The sequence below is a fragment of the Electrona antarctica genome (genome assembly GCF_951216825.1).
Source record: "Electrona antarctica genome assembly, chromosome: 3".
NCBI lineage: Eukaryota > Metazoa > Chordata > Actinopteri > Myctophiformes > Myctophidae > Electrona > Electrona antarctica.
In genome coordinates, this window is record NC_136808.1 from 17,063,632 (window position 1) to 17,082,934 (window position 19,303).

The 19,303-nt window shown below is 41.5% G+C and overlaps 1 protein-coding gene across 2 annotated transcripts in view; it reads right to left on the bottom strand.

The window, feature by feature from the left end:
• lgr4 (leucine-rich repeat containing G protein-coupled receptor 4) overlaps positions 1-19,303 on the bottom strand; it is a 34,268-nt gene that overhangs the window by 9,259 nt on the left and 5,706 nt on the right. Inside the window, exons 1-8 of one of the 2 annotated variants that reach the window (XM_079497683.1) lie at positions 17,420-17,485; positions 15,513-15,584; positions 10,414-10,485; positions 7,596-7,667; positions 4,510-4,725; positions 2,585-2,656; positions 1,229-1,297; positions 14-85 (exon numbers count right to left, since the gene is read on the bottom strand). In XM_079497683.1, the coding sequence (XP_079353809.1) occupies positions 14-85; positions 1,229-1,297; positions 2,585-2,656; positions 4,510-4,725; positions 7,596-7,667; positions 10,414-10,485; positions 15,513-15,574 (635 nt within the window). In that variant the 5' untranslated portion in view covers positions 15,575-15,584; positions 17,420-17,485. Of the gene's footprint in view, positions 1-13; positions 86-1,228; positions 1,298-2,584; positions 2,657-4,509; positions 4,726-7,595; positions 7,668-10,413; positions 10,486-15,512; positions 15,585-17,419; positions 17,486-19,303 lie in introns of those variants that run through there. The other variant, XM_079497682.1, reaches the window with a different exon arrangement.

The following is a 19,303-nucleotide window of genomic DNA, read 5'->3' on the forward strand; positions in this document are numbered from 1 at the left end:
GGTTTGCTCTTACATTGTTCGCAACAGAGGATTGTTGTGAAAGGCTCCTTCAGGTATGGACGCAATATCATTGCTGTGAAACCCACTGCAAAGAGAACACAATAAAAGAGACAATACAACATATAGAGTACACTTTTAATGACCTTGGAAACTGCAAACTTGACATCTAATGTATTCCAAACAAACTTTTTGAAATGATTTAATTTCATTGGAGCCTTAATTGTGTGATTGCAGTGCCAAAACATTGATGAAAACAAGCATGCATTCAACTGTGGATAGCTCTCGGTTTGTAATTTTGAACAGACTGACTGACTGAGTGGCTTAAACTATTCTAAGAGGAGAATATAAGGAGCTAAATAACACCAAGTTACTACTGACATCATCAACTGGAGAGTGAGGATGATTCACATTGTCTTTGATCTATTGTGTCATCGTGATGGAATTCCATGTCATTATGACACACCAAACAAAACATAGTAAATGGACAGTGCTCTGAACCCCTTCATAAATCTGTCCGCTCCATAAGCCACTAGTCCATAAGCCACTAGTCCATAAGCCACTAGTCACAGCTGCATTATGAGACACATCAACAACTCACATCTCATGAAACTCACCAGCTTGCCAAAAATCACAAAATACAAAAGGTACTGTATATCGTCACGCCACGATACATTATGTTTGTAACAAACATTAGCTAAGTCAATGCAATCCATTTGATCTTACTCTTAAAGGAGCATTCAGCGATTTGAGTGATTTGGAAAACCACCCAGTCCGCCCCAGTAACAAAATGTGCACATGCACACACTCTACAGTGGGGGGAAGTGCAACAGGCCAACAGCATGTTCCCCCACTCGATCATGATTGGAGGAAGGCCCCTCTCATCCTGATTGGATGAAGGCTTTGCCACCCGCCACCAAAACTGAAACTAGGGTTTTTTGACCCCAGGGGCTGACTGGGGACAGGGAGGAACTCTTTATATGGTCAGCACACTCTATGGTAGGGAGGATTATCCAAAAACAAATAAGTGATATTTGAATTAAATTAAATCACTGAATATACCTTTAAGTTATTGTTAAGGGCACTGATGAGACATTTTAAGTATAATACTGTCACTGCCTATAATGTTACTATTGTGACGTCATCATCACTGACATGACAATAAACACTTTGAACATGTATGCAGTTTTTACTGAGGAAGGAGAGAGATGGTTAAATACTGTATACTCACAGTTCCTTGAGTTTTGGCAGAGCCTGTATTGCTTTGGGAAAGACCTTCAGACTGTTGTAGTTTAGATCTCTGAGAACATGAAGAGAAACATAGGCTCAGTATGCGCTGTCTGTAGGTTTATTCAGCCACGTCTGACACATCACGTATACTAACACACATCATAATAGGCTACTACACTTAAATAAGCCGTAGTATTATTGGACAGTATGCATTTACACTTAGCTAGTCTAAAAGCCAAGCCCAACCAGCATCAATCCTGCATTCGTGGTGCAGATGAAAAAAAATATATATAATTTTACTCATATATTTACTAGTATACAGTATAATTGGTTTGATCACATCAGTGTAATAGTGTGATATGTGTTTAGTGAGCAAGATGATGTGTAACTGCCCCTAAGTTGCAGTTGATTTGCAGCAGTGACAGTGAAGTGTGTGCTTGCTTGTGTAGTGCAGTGGGTCTCTAAGTGGGGTCCTTGAGGGGGTTCCAGGCGTTCCCTAGCAAAAGATGAGGTGACGTGCTGTGAGCTTGTTAACCAATTATTTATTTTATTATTTATTTTCCAAAATCAGACCTGTCTGAAGTGAGTGGTGCAACAGCACTCCCTGTTGGTACTACACACACACACACACACACACACACACACTGACACACACACAGTACACACACACACACACACACACACACACACACACACACACACACACACATACATACATACATACATACATACATAGCTGCACCCAATGGTTGCACCACTCAAAAATAAAAATGAAAATATTTGTAAAACGGTTTACAACACAAATCTTCTTAGGTGCACAACCAAATACATTATGACTCTGGGGGTCCTTGACATGAACATGAACTGCATGTCTGCCTTTGGCAAACATTTGTTATGGTAACGCTGTGCTGCTCTACTGGAGCTGTGTAGGAGCTGCTGGCTGATACTGTAGACTGTAGCTCAGAGATGTGTCCCTGCTGCCTGGTGACCATGGCACAGGAGGAAGTGAACAATGGGAGGGCAGCACTGATAAGCATCATGGACCTCACTCTATTTATCCTGGAGCAATTAAAGGAGGAAGTGGACACACTGACGTCCGGACGACGGCAGCAGTAGAGGTGGGTGGAGAGCACACGCACGCCACGCACAGCACCCATGTCAGCACTCAGCACACAGCACCCATGCCACACACACACACACACACACACACACACACACTCACACACACACGAACACACATACACACACACACACACACACACACACACACACACACACACACACACACACACACACACACACACACACACACACACGCACACGCACGCGCACACGCACAGTGTGACCGTGTACTTACAGTGTCTCTAGATTTGCCAGCCCAGCAAAGCACTTCTCACCCATCTCCTTAATCCTGTTGTTATGAAGGTGCCTACAAATAAATAACAATAAACATATATCAGAATAATCACAAAACGGTTGACTTGTACAGACATAACAGATATAAACTTCTTCCCAAACCTCACTGTTGGTCATAAAGTATATGTACAAATGCCGGCATGTTGTGTGATTAGTACATCTGGTGCCTGTACATTACGTGCATACAGTATACTGTATGTGTGAGTATTTGCAATGGGCTGTCACTGGCTGATGAACTCAAGGTACTTTCTTCCTGCTTAGTCTAATCTGTTTATTACATTCTACCCCTGCAGAAATACCATTATCCCTCTGTGTCTATTTGTTGAAGCAGATGTGAATATGTTAGGTATGTATTATGAGATTTAAAAACAAACATGTTTAACCATGTACAACCAAGCTTTAACAATGACATTGCCCGTGTAGTGTATTGCACTGTTATCGCCACTCGGAAACCAACAAAATCTCCTTCGTTTTGTATTATTGCTCATTGTTAAGTCTCTGTAGCCAAAAAAACCTCAAGAGGCACGTGGCTGGGCATGTGCAGAAATGAATGGGCTTCTCACCAAAATCTGGAGATATTATCTTGTTAACTCTAAGCTGTGATTATAGGTAATGTGTAAAAATCCAATTGGTTTGACAAATTGCATTTAATTTCAGATTTTTGTCTGCCATGATGTGATAAACAGGAATTTTGAAAAACTGCATGGTAATTAATCGATTTACTGAAAATGAATGGTAGCAAAACTATATACTATACTACTGAGATGGTGGCTGTACAATATAGAAGCAATGAGATATTTTCCACTAATAAATGTCATTGACGATTCCCAGCTTTTGCGAAATCGTACATAAACACTGACCATTCCGTTAGTTGCCTATTCATTTATGTTGTTGTTTATGTTATGTTATTATTATTTTTCGTTATTACCATTTGTTCCTGAATAACTAAGTCAATGTTGGTTAAACATATCAACATTAATAAGTTATGGTTGTTTGAATCTTTTCATACCAATCAGTGATTTTAAAATGCTATGATAAAGTAACTAACAAAGATGAATCACACACACAATGCAATTTAGTGTGTTGATTACATCTCTCAATCACGTTTAAGGACTATGCAAGTTGAGTTTCATACTGTACTGAAATAAAAGTTCTGTAGTCAAAACAATGGAAAGGAAAGGCAGTGATGACAAGTACAGTATGCCATGTCTTAGTCAACAGGCTTAAGGGCTATATCTTGCGCTATTTTGAAATAGTTCAACTAGCCGACCTACATCGACACGTTGTGAGCTTGTAGATCGGCTATTTAAACTATTTTAAAAGGTTTTTAAAAATAGTAAAAAATGGCAAGTAAGTTTAACGATGAAATCTCATTAGAATACATGTTTTTCATTGTCTGTCCTGACTCCTGACGTACCGCGAGTGACAACGCGCCGTGCAGCAACTTCGTCCACCCCTCCTATATTCGCTCGCAAAGTCTCTATTTGAGCAAGGTTTACACTTTTATTGGTTGACATCTACACACATTGGTTCAGGCTACGTCGCAACGCAATGGCCGACGCATGTCAGGACAGTTTTCCGCACGATATCGCCATCGGAACGCTCGTTCCTTGCCTGTGTAGATGAGGTGTAAGGAGTAAGATATATGCCTAGACCACCAGTATGGACCTTTAATTAATAAACATGTCAAGCTCTTGGTCACCCCTCTGGACCCTCCATTTGTACACTCCCAGAGTTAAATTATCATTGAGGATTTCACCATGGAGATTGGAGTTCCAGAGATGAAATCAAATTTGGGTCTGTGGCCTGATGCATATCAAACTGGGGGTTAATTAAAAAAGGTTCAGAATCACCGGCTTAACGTACAGCACTACAAGACTGGTAAGGTTGGCAAAGGCATTGTCGGGGATGTAGGAGATGCGATTGAGTGCCAGCGTCAGAGCCTGTAGATTGGCCTGGTGCCTCAAAGGACCAATGGGAACCTCGGTCAGGTTGTTATCATCCAACCAGAGGTGGCGTAGCTGCTGTAGTCCTTCAAAGCTGTCCTCTGGCACCACGGTGATGTGGTTGGCATCTAGTCGACTGCGGAACACAAACATGAACAGACAACATGTTCAGCAATGACTATGACAACTATCAGGATAGTTCATTAAGTTTATGAAGTGTGTAGGTGGGGGCGGAATTAAGCCTGTGGCAAAAAAGCTAATAAAAAGTTAAAATGCATAAAATTCCCCGGTTGATGAATCTGTTTTGCAATTAAAGCTTCTGCGCTTTATTGACCACAAACATGTACAAATGAGTGAATCAAGTCTGTAGGTGATTTGTGGCCAGCCTTGGGTCTGCTGCTTGCTATGTGTTTAAATCAAAGTCCTTTGCCTGTGCATCATTGAGTCAGTTCTGTCTCTATCTGCCATCTGTGAGTACTACTATAAAAAGGAGAGCACAATAAGACAATTGGAAGATGATGAAGATGAACTTAATTGAACAAAAAACATGATATTACTTGCACCACCTTTAAACCTATATTGTTTTACGTCTAATAGAAGAGATATAACTTGAACTTGTAGATCTGCTATATTCACCAAATGTTTGCCTGTAAAAAATGTTCACATGCCCAGAATCAGGACACTACGGTTCATGTGGTTAAGTGCCATTGCCTACAATAACGCTGTTAACTCCTGTTGTTGTCTTGCCTCTCCCTTTCTCTCTCAACCCCCCCCCCCCCCCCCCCCCCTCCTCAACCTCTCTTTCGTTCTCCCCCTCAAAATTCCCTAAGAGTCTGCGCTGGAGGCAAAACAGTCTATTGATTGACATCTAGCTCTCTAAGGCTTTATACAAACCCAGCCCTGGCTCTGCCAAAACATATTACTTCAGCTACAGACCTTAAACCCCTCACAGAGAAAAGACATCTGTTAAAAAGAAAGGAGAGAGAGGGGGAAAAAATAAGAGGGGAAGCAAAGGATAGGAGGGAGGGATATGGAGGGGTGATAATAGCTGAAAGCTGGATTTTCAGCACGTTTTTCCAGCTGGATTCATTCCCTCCATTAGTCCCTGTCAAACTCAGAGGCACAGAGGCCGGGAAAGGACCAGAAATGGAGTCATGTACACAGTGTGCTCCCAATGAGACTGACATGCAGTAGTCACTGAAACACCACTGAGACCAGGGACGACTGGAGCAGGAAAGTTTGAAAAACAACAAAAGAAGGAAGCAAATTAGTGGAAGCTCAAATGGAAATCTCAGTACATACAGTACTATGAAAAGTATCAAATCTGAAAGTTAATGCAAAGTTCATGCACATATAACAGCAGTGCAGTCTGCCTCTATCAACTAGGTAGGTTATTGTACTGCCTCACTTTACTGGTAGACGTTGCGGCTCTAAATGATTATTTTTTAATTACCTGTACATACAATTAGGGATGGAACTTTAACCCTGGCAAAGAACTCAGAAAAATGTTCAGAAATAGTCGACCTACAACTTGGCATCGCATTGCAATGCATAGATTGTAGACTATACAATCTCTATAATGTAGAGATTGCAGATTGGCCATTTTCAGGTTGTAAGAAACAAAAAAGGAAACAAAACATACATGAAATATAAAATAGTGGTTAACTTCAATATAAGTGTTTGTCAACTGGTACCGGTAACAGTTTGTCAACTGGTAACATACATGTACCAGTTGACAAATCAAGCACACTTTCTTTTTAATAAACATACTTTTGTCATATTCTGCTACAAATACATTTTCTCTTGTAAACAATGGCTCCCTCCCTAGCATGGGTAGCTTAGTTTTAAATATTTTATGTTTTACATTTAAAATCATGCATGGTTGCACTGCAGCTCTGAAGCCAGGATTAATGGCCTTCAAAGTATAAAATATATAAACAATAGAAAATACTTAACAGATGACTTGCTTTTTAGCTAATTATGACAAGAGTTAGGCCTGAAGCTGCCTGGCACCATTCAGTATTAATTATAGTTCTCGCACTGAAAAGGGTGACCAGTAGCCTATAAAGTTATACATTCCTGTAGTGTAGCCTATAAACTATTTCTCCATATACTGTATGTTAGGCATGTACTTGCGGATAAATCCCAGCATTTTGCATATTGGCTAAAGCTGTCACACTATGAAGAGTTGGAGAATGTGACTGTAGGTTGGTGATTTCGGCAGCAGATTGTGCAATACATCTGTAAATTCATTAGCACATTAATTCCCAGGTATTAATAAGACAAAGGTTCTGATACATTTTGTGTATGGGATCATGATCACACAAAATGCTGGCTGTTTAATATACAGGAAAAACGACATGGCCTTATGAGCTGTCCAGTAGGAAAATAACCTTCGGTTATAAAGATTGCAGTATTGGGTCCGTTACAGTAGAGGCTTGAATCGCATTTGTGACTCTTATTCATACTCTTATTTTACAGCCGAATAAAAGTCGGTTCGGCTCTGTAGAGCCTACAATGTGACGTCATTTGAGGTTCGGGGGGGGGCGGGTACCGTCCTAAAGTCGGCTCTTCGGTGCTACTGAACATTTCTGACGAGCCGAAATCATTTCGGCACTACAGCGCCGAAACAGCGGTAAAATAGGAGTATGAATCGGCCCTTATTCGGTGCGTGACACTGTCATAGAAATCAGACTTTAGTCTCTACTCCACCTGGAGCATCCAAGGTATAAAAAAAAATCAATAATAAATAGATGTATAAGATACAAAATAATATCTGAAGTCAATGTCAAAGGTCAGATAAACATAAGAGGTCATATTTGACCTCAGACTAAATTAATGAATGAAAGAATGAACCACTAAAAGTGCGTGTGTGTGTGTGTGTGTGTGTGTGTGTGTGTGTGTGTGTGTGTGTGTGTGTGTGTGTGTGTGTGTGTGTGTGTGTGTGTGTGTGTGTGTGTGTGTGTGTGTGTGTGTGTGTGTTATGCTATGAGGGACTTTACTTACAGAGATTGTAGTGAATTGAGGTTCCTTAATGCTGCACTGGGCACGGTCTTTAACTGATTGTTCTGGAGCATCCTATAAACGGGGGAAATGTTTTGGTTATTAATTATAATCCTCTTATCACTCGTCCTCATACCAAAAATTAAGCCTTGAACAGGAAGTAGAAACGTAAAGGCAGGGCTTCACATTAACATTTTGAGTACATTTCCCATTCACTTGTCCGGGCACAAAAGTCACTTGTCCGGAGCACAAGCACACAAATAGGCCTACATTTTAAAAATGTTAAATTACTAACTGTAAGTTGGTTTTACTTGGTGAGTACATGTTTGAATATTAGATGAATATTCTAAGTTTGCAAGTTAATAGCCCTAGTTTAGAATGTCTATGATCATGTATTCCAAATACACAGCCATAGATCGGTCCTATCCGCGCCATTACCAGACTGACCTCGTCGGCATTTAAACTTATAGCACTGCCTGTGCACCCACCCAAGAATAAATTCCTAAGACTTGGAGTCGTTTTGGGGACTAGTTTCATATTCATTTGAAAGTTCTGGCAGTAAATGTGTATTTAGTAAAATATCTCCACTTTTCCACGAGCTGCACACGGACGACATTCTCTCCGGCGAGGGGCCTGGAATGAGTGCAGGACTGAACATATCAAAACTTCCCTTTAGGAAGCACAAATGTATGGGGCACACAAAATAGGTGGTGTGATCAATTACCCAACATCAATCGCAACACACCACGTCAATTGTGTGCGCTATATATTTGTGCTTCCCAAACATTGACTGTTCCCAAAGGAAGTTTTTATATTTTCATTCTAGCTTTTCCTCATGTAAAAGTAAAAATGTATAAGGATGTTTTACACAACATGTGTTTTTTTTGCCAGAACTGTCAAATGGATATGAAACTAGAGGACAATCAAGTCTTAGGAATGAATTACTGCACTACACACGCAGTGCCACAAGTTTACATGCTGACGTGGTCAGTCTGCTAACTGCTCTGATAGGACTGATATATGGCTGTATTTGGAATACATGAAATGTAAGATTACAGACATTCTAAGGCTATTAACAATATTGGAAAGGTGATGATCAGGAAAGCCATACAATAATGCCAGACAATATTGTTGGCTGGTAGGAGCGTCACAGAAAAAGCGAAGATTTGAATGCACTTGTCCGGGAAGATTTAATACTTGTCCCGGACAAGCGGACAAGCCTTAATGTCAAGCCCTGGTAAAAGGCATCTAACAATTTTAGATGCCTTGAATGTTGATGCATTGCCTTTGAAGCTCTGGCTGTGGGATCAATACAATGTTTGACCAGTAAAACCCTACTTAGTTGACCAGAGTCCCTCAAGGGTTCACTGAAACAGCCAATGCGTTTCTGCCTAATGAACTCAATCTGATTCTAACACCAGGGCTCCACCGGGCGCGTCAGCGTCGCGTCTCCGTCACCGTCACCGTCAGGGAATGTTCCCTTTTTAATCAATGAAGGGTGGCTCCACTGCCCGCGTTGCGTTGCGTTGCGTTGCGTTGCGTTGCGTTGCGTGACTGCATTAAAATTGCCCCGGTTCGTCTTTTGACGCACGCGACGGAGACGCAACGCGTCCGGTAGAGCCCCGGCGTAACATTTACAAGTCATATGGCAAATTGCTGGGGAAATTCTTTAAATAGGCCTAATAATAATAATAATAATAATAATAATAATAATAATAATAATAATAATAATAATAATAATACATATTTTAGACATTACACAAGATTCAACTTCAAGGTTCAATGTTGTACTTTATTATTATGTCTTGTGTATACAGGTACATAAGAGTAAAACCTAAACTTAACGAGATTCAACATATTTGTGTTAATAATTACAAAGTGTGGAACTACCAGTGACTAGATTGGTTAAGTCACAGTTCTCTGTATAAATAACACACCTTTCGGTAGACAAACAGGACTTTAACCTTGTGGCTCTGCACAATACCAAAGCCATGGTTAGGACTGTGTGTGTCTGCTATCATGCGTACGGTATGTTAATATGTTGGTAGGTAACCTCACCTACTTAGATGAATTGTAGAGAAAACAAACACCTACTCTATTGTTATATTAGAGCTGCAATACAGCTATTTTTAGATTACCTTGTTCCAGATAAGCAGTACCATTAACATGCAGTTATAATGTGTAATTGTAAACAATGATTCTCAAGGGGTTTCGCACTGATCATGTACAGTACACGTACATGTGCACAATACATTAAATAAAACAAAGTTATTCTGTTGAAATTGTTCGTTGTCCCTGACCACTTATTATTGTGAACCACTTTTGGGTAATTTTGTTTGTCCAGCCTTCAACTGTATGCCACGATTTGCTGAGGCTCTACACTAAACTTATACAAACAAGTCTTGAATGGGGGAAGGAACAACAAGCCTTTTTAGGCTTATTGAAAATAAGTGGGTATTACTATTATTTAACTATGTAGAACTGAGATCACCGGCACAGCAACACATTCAATCTGTAATACAGGAACACTTTCTGCCAGCAAGGAGGAAAGCTCCATTGTTACAGCCAAAATGCACACATACACGTGTGCACGAGTGTACACACACACACACACACACACACACACACACACACACACACACACACACACACACACACACACACACACACACACACACACACACACACACACACACACACACACACACACACACACACACACACACACACACACACACACACACACACACACACACACACACACACACACACACACACACACGTTTGTGCATGTGTGTGGGGCCACCAGGTAAATGCTTACAGGACTTTGAGCTGATGTAGTCCAGACAGGGCTTCAGGGTGGATGAATGACAGGTAATTTCCTGCAAGTCGTCTGAGAACAACAAAGAGAGAATGAGTGTTGATATGTCATACTGTACATACTGTACATACAGAGTGAATGAAAAAGGTTGTGTTGATAGACCATACATACTGCATATACACAGAGAGAGAGGAAGCTAATGATAGTGATCAACATAAAATGGTATAACCTTTCTGCATCAATACACAAAAACAGCCACAGTCAATATTTATGAATTAAAGGGATAATATAGTGCATAGTGTGAGAACCTTTTCACATGCAAGGCCACAGTGTATTAAGTTCTTGCTATCAGGCTAAACATGACGCCTGAGGTGCCAAAGAGATGTGTCCATGCCATGGCCTGTTGTCACTTCAGCTGACACCCAAGACAGATTAGAAGTGGTTCTGGCTACCCCACTCCCTCCATGAATCTCCCCACCATCAGGCAGCCCTCGGAGTCTCACAGCCCACTGGAAAACACAAAACTCACTGCTCCACTTCTCCAAGTGGAACACGTGAATGAAAGCAACAAATGGCTACAGTGTAGCCCCATTTTGAACTAGGCCTCAGAGACTCTTTATCCTCTTGGATAAACCTATTCATTTGTTACAGTCTGCACATGGTATGACCCGCTTATGGCCATACCCTGTGCCTCCCCTTCCTGTTGGGGCGGTGACGGTCGGGTGGAGGGTGTAAAAAGTGTTGGTGTAAAAAGCATGGTCGGGGACGGGGCTGTGTGCGACCAAGACACATGGCTCCACTGTTACTATCTGGCCTGAGAGATTAGCAGCAGATTTATCACTCTGCAACTTGAGTCTGGACAGGCTGAATTCCCTTGCAAGGAGAGTGGCTGGGGTGTGAGCCTGAGAACCAAGGCTCCTCTGTGTAGGAGGCTAACTTGCTTGTCTGGAGCACAAGAGTTCAGGGTCGATAAATATGCCATTAATTGTGACAGAACTAGGGTGCTTGTTTACCCACAGAGCATTTTTATTGTAAATAATGTGGAGTGAGCACTGAACATGAATAGTGCCATGTTGTTCCCTTGCCATAAGGCAATGTTCAAGCTACTTTCCAAAGAGGAAGCAAATGTCTCAAGGCCTTAAGAGTTATTTCCATTCATTCTTATGCCATGAGATTGAATGGAATCGCATGGCTACACATCTTCAGAAATAATTTGAGGATATTTGAGGAAAGCCCTTGAACTTAAAATGGAATAACTTTCTGTTTTGCATGACATTAACCTTCACAACTAAGACGACTAGAATGGAGCATTCAAGCAGTGAAGGCTATACCAACAATTATTGTTTAGTAGAGTGGTGCCCGCTGGAGCCTCTACAGCTGTGCCCGTTGGACACTGGCCTACATGGAATGATGCAAGTTGGAAATGCATGCCCCACCCAGATATTACGTATGTGTCCCTTTTATGCCCATATATGGAGTTCTTTGTCAGGCATGCCCAAATATGAAGTCTATGGAGACATCAGAATGATGTCAGAACAGGCCAGCTCCATATATGGACACTGGGCAGTGGCCCTGTCCAGAGCCCAGGCAGAGGCCTTTCGTGGCAGATCTGGACAACCGTGGGCCCGACCGACTCGACACCGGGCAATGCACTCCCTGTGGGGGTGTGGAACGCGTGTGTCGAATTTGAAGTCGGTGGGGCGAACGGTTCTTGAGTTACGTGGATTACAGACGTACAGACGTACACGCTCGCACGCGCGCACGCACGCACGCACGCACACACGCACACACACACACACACACACACACACACACACACAGTTTTGTAAGTGTGACATAGCCTAGGCAATTTGAGGTGCATGTGTTTGGTCCGACTAGTCATTGGTCCGAAACACGACAACCCACCTCAAACCCTAACCTAACCATAACCGCAAGCATGGGAGCAGGCGCTAGTCCGAGGTGCGGACGCATGTCGAACCAATGCTCCGTCGGACCATAGTATGCCTCCCGGCAATTTGTTGCACTCAAAAGCAGACAGTGCTGCTTTTATTCTCACTGATATTGTTATTGTGTGTTTGTTATTATTGCTATAATTGTTGTTGATGATTATGCTTGTATGATTTTAAATTGTTAAGCACTTTGCAACATTGTTTAAAAAGGTGCTAGCAGATCTACAAGATCACAACAAGTTGCATAGTGACGTGCTGTGAGCTGTCTATTTTCACTGTCATATAACATACATAAGTGGTTAACTGCAGCGTTTTACCAAACCGACATGTCCAGCTCCACCACACGGTGCCAGGAGTGTGGAGCGCTGTGGGTCCATCATTACAGGCTTCCGACAGCCGTGAAAAGACTCAGGGTGACTGCTCTAAACTCAAGACCACAGCTCCCGACTTTGCCGAATCCCAGACCCTGCTTACAATGTTTTATTTGTTGTGGTTCACCAAAATTGATCAAATTATGATTTGGAACACTCACCCAGTTTTATAAGAAAAGCATGCTGTCTCTTCAGCTTGACTTGGCTGCATGACAAACCCAAAGATTGCCTTGCAGTGGTGGATTTCCAGGACACATTTCACCATCTAACCATCCTATCAATTAAAGTATGTGTGTGTCTTCTTTGACTCACAATTTGTACTAGGATGTTTTATGACAGCTTGTTGGAAATGTATCTTGAGAGCCACGGCTACATGGAGACCATGCATTTTTGCCACAAATTAAGATTATGTCTGAATACACTGCAAATCCAAACCTGGCCCATCTTTGTTTCACACTTGTTGGGGACTTGTTGAAGTTAATTAAGTTAGCACAGTATGACAAAGCTATGAGTTAAACTTTTGATACAATATGTATGTTGGAAAACTCCACAAATCTCAAGTCTCAAGCCAGCCACTAGACACCATAAGCAAACCTGGCTGACATTGTGGCACAGCAACAAAATGCTCAAACCCGTCAAGTCCCAAAACGTGGAGTGCATCTGCCCCTTTTGCTTTCTTTCAGCAAATTCAGAACACGTCCCCCTAGGCTTTGAAGAGGACAGAAGAATGTGCTAAGTCTTGTTGAGGAAAGGCTAAATCCTCCCCTTGTGACACCACTCCCACAAGTCTTTCTTTTTCACAAGGGCTTCACTAGGAGGTCTCAATGTAGTTCCATGTGCTTTTACAGCAGTTGAGTTAACAATACCAAACAAGATCTGCCCTCATCATTCTGGTCACCAATATCATTCAGCAGCAACAATCTTTGTTCTACTCAAGAAAGCACCCAACTACATAATTTGCCTCCTGATTTCAGGGTACACACCATTGCACACACACACACACACACACACACACACACACACACACACACACACACACACACACACACACACACACACACACACACACACACACACACACACACACACACACACACACACACACACACACACACACACACACACACACACACACACACACACACACACACACACACACACACACACACACACACACACACACACACACACACACCACCCCACAGTTGTATCATTAGGGTGTTGCTATGGCCACTTGTCAATGATAAACCTATGACTTCATTTGCTATTTTGACATTGGCAACGAGAATGCAGAGAGATGGAGAGAAAGACAGAGTTAAAGAAGGGCATGTATTTGTTTTACAATTAGTTAGCTTTAATAATATTAGGAATGCTTTAGTCCAAACATCTAAAAATGGAAAAGCTGGCTTTGCAAGTAAAACTAACAATAGACAGCAGCACATACTGAGATTCTACATGGATTACTTTTAAAGATAAACATTAACCACTGAGGAAAAGGGAACATTATTTGACATCATGTATGCGCAGATTTGTACTGGTTTGAGCAGGGTAGGAAGAGAAAGTGAAGGAGAGTTGCGTGACTATGAGGGAGTGAATGTTCCTTCCTTGTCTCCTCTCTCTCTCTCCTGTCCTGTTTGGGTTTGTCCCTCTGTCCCTCCCTATCTGCCCTCAGGGCCCCCACTTGGTTTTACTGACAGCTAAAAAGTCCTCAGCTGAAGTTCATTCAAACAAGCCCGGAGATTTGTTCAATGGAAAAGGTTAAACAAACACACACACGTCAACTAAGGATATATGTCTATGTCTAAAGCTATTCTTCAGAACAGCAGCCCATGCAGCCCATGCATTCAGATGAGTTCTAAGAAGAAGGGAAGTGGGGTACACGTTTCACAGTACATACAGTAGCCTACATAGCAGACAAGACACGTTTACAGTATGTACACTTGGGGTCCACTCATTATCTCTGTGCAGTGATACAACAGGTAACATTGCGTGGTTGAAAGAACTAACAGCAAGACTGGTTGAGTTTTTAGCTCCATTGTCATGGAAACCATTGTTTTGCCTTCTTCCTTCCTGCCTTGCATTCCTCCACACAATGCGATGAAAAGTAAATTGCCCTTCGACAAAGCAGATTGAAGTGCTGTTTGGAAAAGAAGGGGGCGAATACTAGTATAGATGAAAGATGCACAGAGGGCTGAAAAAACATGCCTGCAAAGAGAAATGGAGCTGAAACCACTGGTGTGTGCACTTGCTGGTCATTTTGCATTCTCTGGGCTGCATGTTACCTGATATCAAGTAGACAGATTTTATCACTGGCTTCCAGCGCTGAGCCAGACAGAGGGTATTTAAAGAGTAAAGAAATAACAAATACCCACTAAGATTAGATATGGCCACTGAATGGAGCCCCAAAGCTAAAATGTGCTGTTGCCTGTCCTGTTGAGACTTTAACATACTGTACATAATGCATTATATATTGCCTATACAGTAAAAGCACTGTCTCATCTCAAGCTTTTATGATTTTATGATTAGCCTTGTATAACTTCCCAGTTCATATCAGGGAGAATGAGTGATTCTTGGTATCTTGTAACTCTGTCACCTCTTTATACTGTTCGACGTATACATGAAATGCAACTGGGAATTAGGCCATATTTTGCAACTTTATGTTTTATTAAGTGCTATATCAAACGGCCAGGTGCATTTTAACAACCAGTCCATCTATATTGTACAGAATAAATGAACATTAAGCAGACTACATAAAAGAGTTGAAAATAGATGTACTTACAGCTCTTCCAGATAGGGGAAGTTTTTGAACACATTTGCTGGGAGTTCAGTGATGTTGTTCATGCTGATGTCACTGTGGAAACATCCAGATTTAAAAATTAATCATTGTAGTTTCTTAGGCTTCATAAAGACTTGCATATTTACAAGGAGCTGCTTTGGTGGTTAGAGTACACTTTAAATATTGCTTGTTTGAGCATTGTTAGTTTTTTCTCACATTACTGCCAGCAATATTGTAAGAAAGGCAGTGATGAAAGGTGATATGAATCTTTCCTCACATCTTGCAATTGTTAATGGCTTCTGCCGCTTCTTCTTTTAGACACAATTTGAATTTCAAGAAGTCTGAACAAACTTGCTGGAGATGAGAAAGGTACTGTAGATTCAAACATAAAAAACAAAATAGTTTCAAACTAATTTAAACTGAGATGAGGTTCCGTTCAGTGATATCCCTGCACAGGTCGAAAAGGGGTTGAGCCGTCCACAAACAGTGGATTAAACCTTTTTCGCAGTATCATTTCCAAAAAGTAAAGGTATCAGAACCAAGATACAGTTGTTAAATTAATGCCGGCACGTAACATTTTAAGTCTGGGGTAAAACAACCGCTTACAAAGCGGTTGTTTGTCAGCCAGTACCATGTTTTCCACGGTTTTCCCAACGGAATCTTACGGAAGCAGTACTGCGCATGCGAACAACATTTTTATTTAAGCCTGATTTAAGCCGTGTTTCAACCCTGACTTAAAATTTTACATGCCAAGTTTATCAACTGTACTATCTCGGTTCTGATACCTTTACTTTTTCGAAACAATACTGCGAAAAGGGTTTAATCCACTGTTTGTGGACGGGCTCGACCCAACTAGACTCCATTTCGACCTGTGCAGGGATATCACGGGACAGAACCTCATCTCTGAGCTAAAGCGTAGATATTGAGGTTCCAAACGGAGCTATGTGACATTATGATTTTAACCTTTAGAACATAAACAATTTTCAAAAGGACTTAATGTGTGCATGACTTTTCAGTTTATGCAACATTATTATAAAGCAAACATGCAATAAATAGAGCATAATTCTAATTGGAATCTACAGTGCACCAACAATAGTCACCCTCATGCTATGGTATTTATGCCTTATACAGATCCTCAACAAAACGCCTTGAAGAAGCCTCCTCTTAGCCCCAGGGATTTTCACTTTTCAGACTAACAGCAAGCATAGACAGGCATGTAGCAGCATGAAAAATATGCACACAGTACTTGATTTTCTTCCCTACGTGTCTAATAATATGGGCATATATGTAGAGTGCATATGAATGCTGATGTTGTCTAAAAAAAATCATTTAATTGAAATGTGAATCTTTGTATGTGAAAATATATTTAAGGATAGTAATAATAACCAGTTATTGTGGTAATTAAAACCCATTTCGACCTGAGGACGATTCTACAAATGGCTTCTAAAAATTTCGGTCTCAGTTTTCGGAAAAACCCATGTTTCTATGTCAGTGGTGCTCAAACATTTTCATGTCAACGAACTCCAAAAATATATGTAATTGGCCGCCGACCTCTATCTGAAAATATATCGTTCCAGGGACCCCCCAGAAGCAAAGATTTGAGTTAAAAACGTTCGCTCTTAAAGAATATATATAAAGATTTGCGCCACATTTTCACGATTTTTCAAAAATAGCAGACCTACAAGCTCGTAGCGCGGCACTCGGTGCCGCGCTATGAGCTTGTAGATCTGCTATTTTTCAATAGCTAAAGTAATTATTGAAACACCAAAAGGGGTTCCCGCCCAAAATGGGTTAAACATTGTTCACAAAGAACGTTGTCGTTTAAAAAAAAAGAGGGGCCAACTGCTTTCTCAGGTTCAGTGAAGAAATGTACAAATCGATGGTCAGATCTTGATTAGGAATCCACTCACTGGCTTCAAAGAGATGCCCGTAGACAGCAGATGTGGGGAGATGGCACACAGCAAGACTGAAAAAACATCCTGCATTCAACTAATGAAACGATCCCCCACCCCCAAGTCGTCATCTTGGATTTCACTGCCAGATCTCTCCAGAACCTTGTGTGTGGGCCCCTGAATCCTCAAAGGATCATATTGCCTTGCCTCTGCACTCTCGTTACACATGCATGCATACACACATATACACCAACACTAATACACACACACCCACACAAGGTGGGCCTTGACAGAAGCCCTCATCGTCGCTGCCACCTCCCTCCAACCTCCATCTACCTGCTTATCCAATTACTGTATTGACTCTGCACATACAATGGGGCTCCCATCATGACCCACCCGCACCTTATCTTTATGGCTTCCCTTGCCAACTCCTATGGTGGTGTTCTGCAATCACTGCTATGGGCCAGACAGTACAGGTGGTCACATGGATACATTCTGCTGTTGCTGAAAGCATCCCAGCCCGTATCCCAAAACCATCGTCAACAGCCTGGGACTGAGACTGGCAGGGAAGCTCATGCAGGCCAGCGGAGATGAGGAGGCCTAGGTGCTTCTATCACATTTCCTCCCTTTCCATTTCTGACTGCTTTACTCATCAGGATCCTGGCCTGTCGCTGTTAAGATGGATTGAGGACACTAAAAATGCAGCTGTGATAAACAGTAAAAAGTACCCTAATTGCTTATACACACACACACATGCGCACGCAAGCACGCACGCGCGCACACGCACACGCACACACACACACACACACACACACACACACACACACACACACACACACACACACGCGGTAGGTATCCATAAATTTCCATTCTGTGTAGTTGACATTTTACTAAACAGGAAGCCGTGCGTCCTAAATGAGAAAATCCACTTTAGCTGGGGAGGAACTTGTAAAGATTTGGCTTTTGTTGACAAGTTTTTGATTTTTTGTATGATGTTAGGTATGGGTATGAGGTTTTCAAATTATTTGATTGGTTCAAAATATTGTGTGTGTAGTCATGATTTGTCACGACAAGAGTTGGCTTCGTACGACGCTTAAAAGGTCTTTAAATAAATACGTTTTGAAATGTCTATGGGAAAAATGCATTGGGATTCATTTCCTGGGCCTGGCGTCGTCATGAAAGGGGGCGGGACTGCGACGCTCTATTGGGAATGCTAAATAACATACTAACAATTTAGAAATAAATAATTTCTAAATGGTGTCCACGATGGCTGCCGGGAGCTATGCAAACAGGGCACTAGGGGGTAAGCCCAACTCATCACCAAAAGCCAAATCTTTGTGATTTTTTAGTTCTTCCCCAGCTACTTCAGAAAATAATGGATGGAAGCAAAAGAGATATTTTGTTTAAAATGTAAATATCATATGCCACTATAGTCTGCAGATCACCGGGAGAAAACTGCAGTGAATAAAGACAAAAAAATATATTCTAATATATAACATAATAAAAGATAGTAGCACTTGAATTGTACTTTCAATTAAGTCAATGCATTAAAGACAAAGACAACAGAAATAATTCACTCATGCTAACATTCACAAGTACAATAAATTAAGGCCCAAATAAGTATGTGTTAGAGTTAGAGGATTATTACCATGGCCTCAGACGGATGGTAAATCATGGTTCTCTGACCTAGCCTGGCTTAACTTCCCTTAACAATTTAACAAGCCACTTCTGTTCGTCCTCAGACCAGTTGAGGTCCAAACCAAAACCACAAGACAGCCACAATGCTCCACATAGCCGGCTGAAGAGAAATACGACATGGAGGCAATGTTTGAGTGCATAGTGATCAGAGCACAGAAGGCCATTCAGTCAGACACATGGAACCTAATTAGTTGATCTACATCT